The sequence below is a fragment of the Podarcis liolepis genome (assembly GCF_965112155.1).
Source record: "Podarcis liolepis genome assembly, chromosome: 3".
Classification (NCBI taxonomy): Eukaryota; Metazoa; Chordata; class Lepidosauria; order Squamata; family Lacertidae; genus Podarcis; species Podarcis liolepis.
Window position 1 is genome coordinate 48,703,008 of NC_139557.1, and position 11,848 is coordinate 48,714,855.

General features: G+C 46.4%; 1 protein-coding gene across 3 annotated transcripts; it reads right to left on the bottom strand.

The window, feature by feature from the left end:
- Window positions 1–400: 400 nt before the first annotated feature.
- COQ3 (coenzyme Q3, methyltransferase) lies at window positions 401–11,296 on the bottom strand. 3 transcript variants are annotated; one of them, XM_083497709.1, is made up of 8 exons: window positions 11,129–11,275; window positions 10,513–10,581; window positions 8,984–9,095; window positions 7,856–8,008; window positions 7,224–7,323; window positions 4,476–4,718; window positions 3,119–3,278; window positions 401–1,583 (listed from the first exon to the last, which is right to left on the bottom strand). In XM_083497709.1, the coding sequence occupies exons 2-8, from the start codon at window positions 10,517–10,519 to the stop codon at window positions 1,378–1,380; spliced, it is 981 nt and encodes a 326-aa protein (XP_083353835.1). In that variant the 5' UTR covers window positions 10,520–10,581; window positions 11,129–11,275; the 3' UTR covers window positions 401–1,377. The 3 variants fall into 3 exon arrangements, with proteins under 3 accessions (XP_083353835.1, XP_083353833.1, XP_083353834.1); XM_083497707.1 differs by lacking the exon at window positions 10,513–10,581 and having other exon boundaries at window positions 11,129–11,296; XM_083497708.1 differs by lacking the exons at window positions 10,513–10,581; window positions 11,129–11,275 and adding an exon at window positions 10,988–11,081.
- Between the last annotated feature and the right edge of the window lie 552 nt (window positions 11,297–11,848).

Consider the following 11,848-nt stretch of genomic DNA (forward strand, 5'->3'; position numbering starts at 1 on the left):
TTCTATTGAGAGGTGCCTACATTTTTCTGCTAGAGATGGAATGTGTCTGTTCCTCTGGTTAGGCACCAATGGTGCTATTGCAACAAACCTCACATGAAATATTGATTGTAATATTTAATGGAATTATTCTTCATTGTTTCTAAGGGTGGTAAAAGCTATTTTAGCAAAAAGCTTTTGTGGCTTGGTACTGACAATCTTGCTGGTGCAGTTCAGATTTTAGAATTTAGCATAAGATGGAATAAGTCTTAGCTACTGCCATTTTTTGGTTGGGCAGTGTTCTCAAAGCTACTGTACTAACATGAGTTTGACCAAACTGCAGGAGGCAGTGGAAGACAGGAGTGCCTGGCGTGCTCTGGTCCATGGGGTCACAAAGAGTCCAACACGACTAAACAACAACAAATTGCCATTTTTAAAGACCAGTTTATTTCTAGGCATTACCTCCATGAAGGAAGGGACCAGATTTACACTATACCCCCACCCCAGAGTTTGTGATATGTTTTCTAAGCACATTTTCCAATCCAAGCTTCTTTAAGTCAGGTGACTTCAATATCTAGTAGAGTACAGCTTACCCTACCATTTCCTTAGATCACTGGACAAGGCTTAATTTCCAGTCTGGATACCATACCAAGGTCCCTTGGAGTCTAGTGATCAGAATGTGCCAAGGCACAGTTCAATTGACAAAAACATTCTAGCGTCTGTCCCTACAGCTATGGAGAATGCATGGCTGTATTTTGCCACAAGCACATGTATTTCCAACAGGATAGTCACATGATGATGTCCCCATTTCCTAGCCCTGCATTTCCACATGGGAGCAGTGCATTAAGCAACCCTCTGCTCACCCACATATTGAACAGCAACTCTTAACAAGTCAAGAAATAGTCCTCGCATTGATTTAAGTCTTGGTTCCATTGCATGTACCCATAACAGCATACCTGAAGATTAACAGGCAAGCAAGAAATAAGTAGGGGTTTATTTCTTAGACAAGCTGCTGAATTAGGATAATAAAAGCAATTCAGCTGTTTTACAAATACAAAATGTAGCATTTTAAACCAGTAACTCTAAAGTCTATGAAAATAATTATTCTCTGGAATTTTAGAGGCATGCATTTTAAGAACTCTTTCACAAAGAACTGCCCCTTTCCCAATAACTTGCACAGCACACCTAATCTGTAGGTATGCAATTGACTCATTATTTAACATAACTCATCTCTGAGAGCTTTGTAGATCTGATACTGTGGAGAATGAACCATTCTTTACCACAAGACAGACTGGCAGACACATTCTAACATCCAGCACTGTGAACACAATACTGTTTGTTCCTTCCTGGTTCATTACAGTCATTTATGCAAATTTTCCTCCAACTTCCTACTACCTCTGGCTATATTGTCTTATCCGGAGGTTCTGATGCCATAGTTTTTGTCTGGAGCTGCTCTTTGTCTGTCTCTAGATTTGGATCCACTTGTTCCTGTATATCTGCTTTTACAGCATGGAGTGCATAGTTAATACTAGTGCTTTCAGTCCAGCTCCAGGACCCAAACAGGGGGTTGTACAACATTCCTTTCACTGTCTTGACTAAAAAGCCATCTGTAAGAAAGGAGAGAGAGAGACAGCATAAGGAGACTATTCTTAAAAAGGACCTAACATCCACAGTAAACATGTGCAAAATTTCCTGTAATGTCATTCTGGCACAATGGTGGTGTTGTCTCAATAAACTGCCAGCCAAAGCAGCATTACGAACAGGTTTTAAATCTTGATGCTATCAAAACATTCAAGAATGTCCATCCCAAGTAAAATGTATCTTGCTGAATACAGTGCTACAAAGTCAAATTAGCACCTGGCTGATTATTTTTGAATTGTGACTAAAATCACAGGTTAACACATGCATTAACCCAGTGGCGTAGCATGGGTTGTCAGCACCCGGGGCAAGGCAAGTAATTTGCGCCCCCTAACCCGTGGATTTGTGCCCCCTAACCCTAACCCCCAGATGTTGCGCCCGGCCCCCCCGCACCCCCCATGCTACGCCACTGCATTAACCCAAACTCAGAGTCAAAACAAAATACCTATCTTTAGAAAGTTGATGTTTATAATCATTTTTAAAGGACACCTACAATTTACACACCAACATTTTACACATCAGATGATCCAATAGTCAGTGTTTAGGTATATCTACATGTTCCTGTGTGTGTATATACCACTTCATCATTTCATTGTCAGCCCTCTCCCTCCCCCAAGTGGAATAAACACTGTTACCCAAACCTGCCACTTGTAGAACGGTACACTTGCCCCTTCCCAACCCCATGATATCATACAGTAAATCTTCTCATTGATGCTTAATTAACATAAATTCCTAAAGCAGAGAAACTGTTTTATGATAGAATCCCTTCTGAAAATACCCTTTAAATGCAACCTACAAAAATCAGGGTGAAAACGGGACACCAAAAAAGGACTAACAGGGCAAACCTATGTTCACTCGGAAGAAAGTCCTATTTAATTCAATAGAGCTCAACCCCAGGTAAGTGGGGTTAGAACTGCAGGACAGGGACAAGATGCTGCTCTCCCTGACACCTTCCCCCATTTAATTATTTACAGTCATTCTTCACCACTCTTCATCAAAGGATTCCAGGGTTGTGGGTGTAAGTGTGAACAAATTCACAAAACTGTCTTTCACTTCCTGGTGTAAGCCTGGCAGGTCTTTTGATTTAGAAGAGTTTGGATTTGATATCCCGCTTTATCACTACCCAAAGGAGTCTCAAAGCGGCTAACATTCTCCTTTCCCTTCCTCCCCCACAACAAACACTCTGTGAGGTGAGTGGGGCTGAGAGACTTCAGAAAAGTGTGACTAGCTCAAGGTCACCCAGCAGCTGCATGTGGAGGAGCGGAGACGCAAACCCAGTTCACCAGATTACGAGACTACCGCTCTTAACCACTACACCGCACTGGCTCTAGATTTAGTATTTCATACACCTTAGATTCTCCCCACCCATTGACTACATATGATTACTCTGCAAAGCATGCTTGCTTTATGCGACACCTGTATCAAGGGATAGTTAAGGTCAGCTAGCAGCCAAACTTGAAGGAAGTTACTGACTATGTCCTTTCATTGGGGTTTAAACACTTACTTGACTCTAGGAGCCTCTCTAGCTCCTCAGGCGGTATGAACTTCTCCCAATCATGGGTGCCTGTCGGAACAATGCCCAATACTTTCTCAGCTACCACAATGCCAAAGATGTAGGACAGCTGTGATTTGTTGATTGTAGTAATAAATAAGGAGCCTTCCGGCTTAAACAACAACAGCACAAGTGTTAGCACATCTGTCATGTATACACAATATAACTAGCAGCATCCAGTTAGTGTGTGAAAATTAGGATTGTCACCAAAGTAAATTAAAAAAATGTGGTTCAAGCTTAAATTGATTTTAAAAATCTTTACAGATTTTCAAGACATTGCAGCAGACACCATCTTAGAAAAAGAATTTCCTTACATATGTGCATATAATGCTTCTTCAAATATTATTCTTGCCTCCAGTTTTCTGGAATAAAACTATTTTAAAATTCTGCCATCCCTACAAATACTGGCACCTTTCTTGCCAATCACCAGATTTTTAATTGGTGAAACTAGCCTATCAGCCAAGTAATGTAGCTCTAATCATGTAGGCCTAGCCAAAACATATTTGCGTGGGTCAATTCAAAAACAGGTCTCATCAGAGCTGTTTGAATTTGTACTATAAGCAATGCAATTTATACTGAAGCCAAATTCAAATTTATTCATGTTACTATGGTTCTGAGATTGGTATACAGAATATCTGCTAAGCGTTACTGCAATATTTTTGTGCACTAATAACTGTTTGGCTTGTTTCTATAAGAAAACAATCTAGGGCCCCATCTGCATTCTATATTCAAAGCAGTATTGTATCACTTTAACAGTCATGTCTTCTTCCCCAAAATCCAGGGAACAGTAGTTTGTTAAGGATGCTGAAAGCTGTGACAAGACTGCTATTCCTCTCACAGAGTTATAACTCCTAATGGTTTAATAGTCAAACCCTCTTTGCAGGGAATGCTGCGAGTTGTAGCTCTGTGAGGCACAGGGTGCCACAAGCCAGGGTTATGTGATCGCTAAACTACTATCATTTACCCTGGGGCCCTTGGGATAAATAGAACTCAAAATATCTACTTATTTATTTTGTGTTTTATAATTTATTTCCTTCATGTTTTTAGGTAAACGTAACAGATCTGTACCCAGAACCCATTTATTGTCTGGTTCATTTCCTCAGCAGGAAAAAGTGCAATATTCTAAAGGTTGTGTTTGTTTTCAATCTGGATAATTTGAATCAATAAGGGTTGCAGAAAATTACACTCTTTAGCACAGAGCAAGTAAAAAAAAAAAAAGGAAACCAATGCAAAACATTTCTTATAATCAACAGCTTAATTTTACAGTGCAAATGATTCAGCATTCTTTTTTTGCTTTCTTCCAACTCACTTTTAACACTTTGCTGCAGCACCTGATAAACATTTCCACATCAGCCACATGTTCTACAACTTCAGAAGCTACAATGACATCAAATGTGTCTGATGCCTCTTCCACAATATCCTCTAGCGTACAGGATTTATACTGTATTCTCTCAGCCAGGACTGGATCAAATGATTTATGCAGTTCTGCTGTTCTAATGCTGTCTTCCAGAGGATCAATCCCAGTAACCGAAGCTCCCAGTCTACCTAGAGGCTAAGACCATAGATACGTTAGTCTCTTCTGCTTAAAAAAAAATAGAATATGTAACCAAGTTGTTATTTGATTAGAAGGAAGTTACTGAAGAGCTTAAAGTAAAATCCAAAGCTTCCTCCCTAACATCTATCCCTTTGGTGTCTCTCCACCCCCCCCCAAAAAAAAAAACCCCTACTGGAATAATAGAAGGGACAGATCCAATAATATTCAATTATTTTACTTTTTCTAGGTTGATTAAGAAGAACCGATCATCATAAGCATAGTTGCAGTTTAGACTGCCAATTATAATAAATAGCTAATTATTTTGTCTTCTAGAAACTGTAGACCACAAACACATACTATAAAAAGTAAATTCTGCATTTCCAGCAAGAACACAGCAACGTCCTGCCTGCACATAATAAATATGTGCATCGGCGCGCACACACCATAGCATTTTGCTTTACAGTGGTACCCCGCAAGACGAACGCCTCGCAAGACGGAAAACCCGCTAGACGAAAGGGTTTTCCGTTTTGGAGGCGCTTCGCAAAACGAATTTCCCTATGGGCTTGCTTCGCAAGACAACAGCCCATAGGGAAATCTCAGGGACAGCGGGGAAGCGCAGCGCGTCTTCCCCACTGTCCTCGGACCTCCTCCCGCCGCCGGCTTCGGAACGAAGCCCCGATGCCGGGCGGCGGAGGGGGAAAGCCTCCCGCCGCCGCGCGGCATCGGGACGAAGCCCCGGTGCCGGGCGGCGGAGGGGGAAAGCCTCCCGCCGCCGCGCGGCATCGGGACGAAGCCCCGGTGCCGGGCGGCGGAGGGGGAAAGCCTCCCGCCGCCGCGCGGCATCGGGACGAAGCCCCGGTGCCGGGCGGCGGAGGGGGAAAGCCTCCCGCCGCCGCGCGGCATCGGGACGAAGCCCCGGTGCCGGGCGGCGGAGGGGGAAAGCCTCCCGCCGCCGCGCGGCATCGGGACGAAGCCCCGGTGCCGGGCGGCGGAGGGGGAAAGCCTCCCGCCGCCGCGCGGCATCGGGACGAAGCCCCGGTGCCGGGCGGCGGAGGGGGAAAGCCTCCCCCCGCCGCGCGGCATCGGGACGAAGCCCCGGTGCCGGGCGGCGGAGGGGGAAAGCCTCCCCCCGCCGCGCGGCATCGGGACGAAGCCTCCCGCCGCCGCGCGGCATCAGGAAAGCCTCCCGCCTCCGCGCGGCATCGGGGGAAAGCCTCCCGCCGCCGCGCGGCATCGGGACGAAGCCCCGGTGCCGGGCGGCGGAGGGGGAAAGCCTCCCCCGCCGCGCGGCATCGGGACGAAGCCTCCCGCCGCCGCGCGGCATCGGGACGAAGCCCCGGTGCCGGGCGGCGGAGGGGGAAAGCCTCCCGCCGCCGTGCGGCATCGGGGCGAAGCCTCCCGCCGCCGCGCGGCATCGGGAAAGCCTCCCGCCGCCGCGCGGCATCGGGACGAAGCCCCGGTGCCGGGCGGCGGAGGGGGAAAGCCTCCCGCCGCCGCGCGGCATCGGGACGAAGCCCCGGTGCCGGGCGGCGGAGGGGGAAAGCCTCCCGCCGCCGCGCGGCATCGGGACGAAGCCCCGGTGCCGGGCGGCGGAGGGGGAAAGCCTCCCGCCGCCGCGCGGCATCGGGACGAAGCCCCGGTGCCGGGCGGCGGAGGGGGAAAGCCTCCCGCCGCCGCGCGGCATCGGGACGAAGCCCCGGTGCCGGGCGGCGGAGGGGGAAAGCCTCCCGCCGCCGCGCGGCATCGGGACGAAGCCCCGATGCCGGGCGGCGGAGGGGGAACGTCTCCCCCCGCCGCGCGGCATCGGGAGGAAGCCCCGATGCCCGGCGGCGGAGGGGGAACTTCTCCTCCCGCCGCGCGGCATCGGGACGAAGCCCCGATGCCCGGCGGCGGAGGGGGAACGTCTCCCCCCGCCGCGCGGCATCGGGACGAAGCTCCGATGCCGGGAGGGGGAGGGGGAAAGCCTTCTCCCGCCGCCCGGCATCGGATGGCTTTCCTGAAGACTTGGGGTGGGAGGAGGGTTTTCCTTCCCACCGCCAACATTCAGAATGCTGTTCTGAATGTTGGCGGTGGGGAGGAAAAACCCTCCTCCCACGCAAGCCCCGGGAACAGAGGGAAAGCGCTGCGCCCCTTCCCCTCTGTTCCCGTACCTGTCCTGAAGGCTTGCGGTGGGGAGAAAAGCCCTTCTCCGCACCGCCAGCCTGGCAAGCGGTTTCCCTAGGAACGCATTAATTGATTTTCAATGCATTCCTATGGGAAACCGTGCTTCGCAAGACGAAAAACCCGCAAGAAGAAAAAACTTGCGGAACGAATTAATTTCGTCTTGCGAGGCACCACTGTACTAGACTATCTTACTATAAGTAATACCATAATGAACTAATAGAGCAGATTGCAAGAGAGACTTCTAGTTAAACAAGTACTTGGAAGAACAAAATAAGCACTATTCAAAACTTCGGTGCTGTGCTACTTCAAAACAAAGGGTCAGGGATAAGAAAATTTATTATCAAAAGGAGTAAGCCCTACCTCAGTTAACAATCCACCACCACAGCCAACATCCAGGATCTTCACACCAGAGAGAGGGCTTCCAGGCTGATGATCATTTCTCATATTTAAAACAGTATCTCTTACACAAAGTACAAAACAAATTATGTTTTAATTATGACTGACCACCAGTAAAGAGCTTTTAGTTGATCAACTACACTTGCATATTACCAATGCCTCAAAATGTTTGCCTTGCTGAGATACGGAATGAAATCAGGGAACTTTCTGTTTACTAAACAAAGATTCGTCATCCTTAATATTCTCTTCTTTTTCATCTCCTATTACAATACACACTCCAGAATCAACATTGGCTCAAAAATAAAGACGCATATGCTTACCTCATAGCTCCCATTATTAAAACACACCCTCATTAAGTGAAATTGGTCTCCACATATCAACTAAGTAGTAAACAACAAAAAGCCCACTTACTTGTGAATAGAACTGCTCATTCAGTCTACCACTTAAAGTCTACAGCTCCAGTTGTAATAGCTTTGCACTCAGTAAATATTTAAGCTGAGCAATACAAATGAAGACACCTCTACTCTAAAAGGTGATGTGTTACGATTTTCAGATTCCCAGAAGTTTGTAAAAGCTGACCCATTCGAAAACCTTACCTAATAAATGGCACTCTAATATCATTCATAGAATGAAGAGCTGCATAATCTCCATGCTCATCCCACCATTTATGTGCCAGGAGTTGGAATTTTTTCATCTCCTTTGGATCGACTGTTGTTTGTGACATGCTGTAGTGTCGCTCTGTGAGTAACCTAAACATCAAAGGTGTTATTACATTAGGTGGCATAAAAACAGGGATCAGCTAGCAAAATATGATTTTAGAAGTGCAACAAGAAGTTCCCTTTATGGAAATGGGAAATTTCACGAGTGGATAAATTCAGATTACAGCTGGACCCCACATGATCGCTCCTTACATTGAAGGCTAATGTATTGAAGGCTAATGTATTTCGGAAATAGTTTTATCAATGGCTAATAAACACAATAGCTTCATGGAATCTCCATGTTCAGGGAGTGACATTATGCCTCTGAATACCAATTGGTGGAGTACGAAAGATGGTGGTTTTCATGGCCTGTTTACGAACTTCAAAAAAATCTAGCTAGCCACCTTAGGGTTAATTGGGCCCTTGGTTTGAATCAACCGAGCACTTGTTACATTCATGTTGACAAAGTCTAGAGACTACAAACTATCTGACCTACGTAGAGACAAATAATTCACAAATCACATCCAGTAGTCCAAGAGGTGGATGTGCAGAATCCTGCTGCCCAACATATATAAATTATGCCTTACCAACATGTAATGGCCCTTTTTTTGAATAAAACAAATGGCTGTCCATTAGCAAGGTTTGCCATGCCACTACGTAAAAGATTGGTGGCAGGGACATTAACATAGTGGCACAAAATGTGCTTTATGCTTACAATACAAAGGCACAAGTGCCCAGAATGCTACTAGTTTGTAGGCCATGTACCAAGAGAGTTACAGATTACACTACTGTTATTTTTTTACTTATTAAGAAATGTATGAAAACCATAACCCCCTCCAAAAAAACCACAATCTTCATTTTGAGCTGAGTCAATCATTATGAAGTAATCAGAAAATACAGGAAGTGTGGAAGGTTATTATTTTTGTTTATTACTATGTTATGCATTTTTCTGTTTTTATATTGTAAACCACTCTGTGATCCTTGGATGAAGGATGGAACAGAAAATTAACAGATAATAATACTCACATTGTGTTCCTCGCTTGAACAAAACTAACAAATATATGATATTTTAACTGATTTTTACACCTCTTAAGGAAGGGTATTTGGACTATTTGAGGAGGCTGTCCATAGTGATTACCTGGAGAGAGAGAAGTAAAGCAATTTTTGTTGTAAGCTTCCTGGCCCAACAATTTTTAAAACTGCTAAGAATCCCTAATACATCTGAGTTTCTAGCTGAACAGGTTAGCACCTATTTTCTACAAACAATGGCTGCAAACAGTTGGCTCATGTAACATTTTGGAGTTCTTTCAGCAGCATATAATGTTTTGCATATTTTCATAATTAGTCTCAGGAATCAGATTGTTTTAATCCAAAAGGGCAACCATGTGTTACCACTCTTATACATAAGTTATGTTTGTGACACTGCTTTTTAATGGGCTAAAACTACTATGTGCAAGAGCTCCTTTTCCCATATTGACACACCATTCCTATAAGATCAGCAGATCAGGCACTCCTCATCTAATATGGTGCAAGAGTCAAGAAAAGGCCCTTTTCAGTGGTGGATCCTTGCACCTTGGGATCCTTGCACATGCATCTCGCCTCATTTCTTTACAGATCCAAGTAGCTAGTAAATACAGCTTTTCAGCGGGCATTTGGAGGAGATGAGACCTGATTGTTGCTGTGATGAAAAACTGTTATTCAGTGATTGTTGTATGTTTTTAATGGATTTTACATATCCTTATTTACTTGCTTTGATTTTAAACCATCCTGTGGCCTGTATAAAGGTGACAAAAATCATCTAAATAAATAAATACACAAATACTGTCAGGAAAACTACCTCAATAGTGAAAGATCCACACCCTCACACTCCAGTGATAATTTCAATGCAAACTTAACATTCAACAGAACAAGCTAGTGACATGAGTATCAGACAACCTGGTTGGAGCTGTGAAAATTCATCCAAAGTTAGATGGCAAAGCCATTTACCCACCTTCTACCGCATTAGCAGCACACCCTAGGTACCCCTGCCCGTACGGGCCAGTCTTGACAGACTCTAGGGTTGTGCGCCCATCTCACTTAAGAGGCCGGGGGCCAGCGCTGTCCGGAGACACTTCCGGGTCACGTGGCCAGCGTGACAAAGCCGCATTTGGCGAGCCAGCGCAGCACACGGAAACGCCGTTTACCTTCCCGCCAGTAAGCGGTCCCTATTTATCTACTTGCACTTAGGGGTGCTTTCAAACTGCTAGGTTGGCAGGCGCTGGGACCGAGCAACGGGAGCGCACCCCACCACGGGGATTCGAACCGCCAACCTTTCGATCGGCAAGCCCTAGGCGCTGAGGCTTTTACCCACAGTGCCACCCGCAGCACACCATAGCACCTTGTAAAATTGCATAAGCAGCAAATCGAGGTTCCTGTTCCTAAGGAGCTTACAATCAACAGACAGCGGGGAAACACTACAATGGCAGGGGCAGGCAAATGCCACGAAACCTATCTAGAGCTTTGGCTGTAATCCGTGACAGCTGAAACACTGGGGTAAAAGGAAAAGTTAAGCTCACCAGGCATGAATGCAACAGGTGCTGTTTTCTGCTATGTCAATTGGTAGGGCTGTAATTGGTAGGGTTGCCCTAAACAAAAAAACTCAGTAACTTCCAGAGTGTCCTGGTTTTTACTTTTAGAAATATGGCAGCTCTACGAGAGGAAGCCCCGCTTGCTAGGGTTGCCGCCTGCCTTGTACAATACATGATTGCCCCCTATTCCGATCTGAAATGCTGCGTCCTGTATTGATACATTTTTGTCTTTTCTCTCTCTCGTTAGGGATCCTCTCCAAATGCACGTGTTTGAAAGTGTGCTTGAAAGATCCTGTATTTAAGCCAAGCACAGACAGATTTAGAAATCCATTTGTAGGGTGGGTGGGTGTGACCAATTTCAAAAGGATCGTCCAGTTAGGCTGCAGCAGATTGTAATGAAATGCTCTGAAGTCACTTCAGCACCAGATTGGGGGGGGGGGTTCCGGCTCCCCAAGCCTTTTACCAGAGCAAAGGTGCCAATTCCGCAGGGATAACAGAGAGCCACCCAGCCGGAGATACGTGCGGAAGAAGCCCGTCAGCATGCAAGGACACCGAAGGTAGGGCAGGACCCCATAGCCACGGCGAAGCGCAAAGGCTTACTCACAGGAACTCAGGGCACGCCGGCAAGCTGCCCAGTCTCCCGCCGTCTCCCCGCGGAAGACCCACAGCCGCCTGGCCCGGCTAAGGCAGCCGCTCTGCCAGCCCTTCATGGCTCAGGCGGATCTCCGCGCGGTGCCACTCTCAGGCGGGGCTCCACCTCCCGGCCCCTGCACCTACCAATAGGGCTCGTCGTTTCCAGCCACAACCCGCGCTCAGCTTCCGGTTCCGGCGAGAAGAGACGCAGCTTTTAGGAATAGCGCCACGGTCATCCTGAAAGGCCGCCGGGGGAAACAGCCCTGCAGCAAAGTCAGATTGTAGTCCTGCTTGCGGGATGCCAGGAAGCCGCTTTTTTGAGCACAGTTTATTTGTTAGTTTATTTAAAATATATATTTTTATGTACCGCTGTGTCATTAAAAAACAAACAAACAAACCACACACACCCAAATCGGTTAGCAGCAATAAAACATAAAACCATACAATAAAAGACAAATAGGAAAAAGTTAACTACTGTGGGAAGGATGCATTCTTAATTGTCTGCACAGGCCTGAATAGAGAAGTTTACACCAAGGCTGACACAGAAGGAGCTTGCTGAATAATGGCAGATAATTCCACAGGACTGGGCAGATGACAGCAAAGGTTCCGTTTGTTATTGTCCAAGGAGCCGCCCCAACTTGGGGAGTGACAGACAATGCTCCTGCAGATTATCTCTGGGCTATAAGGATTC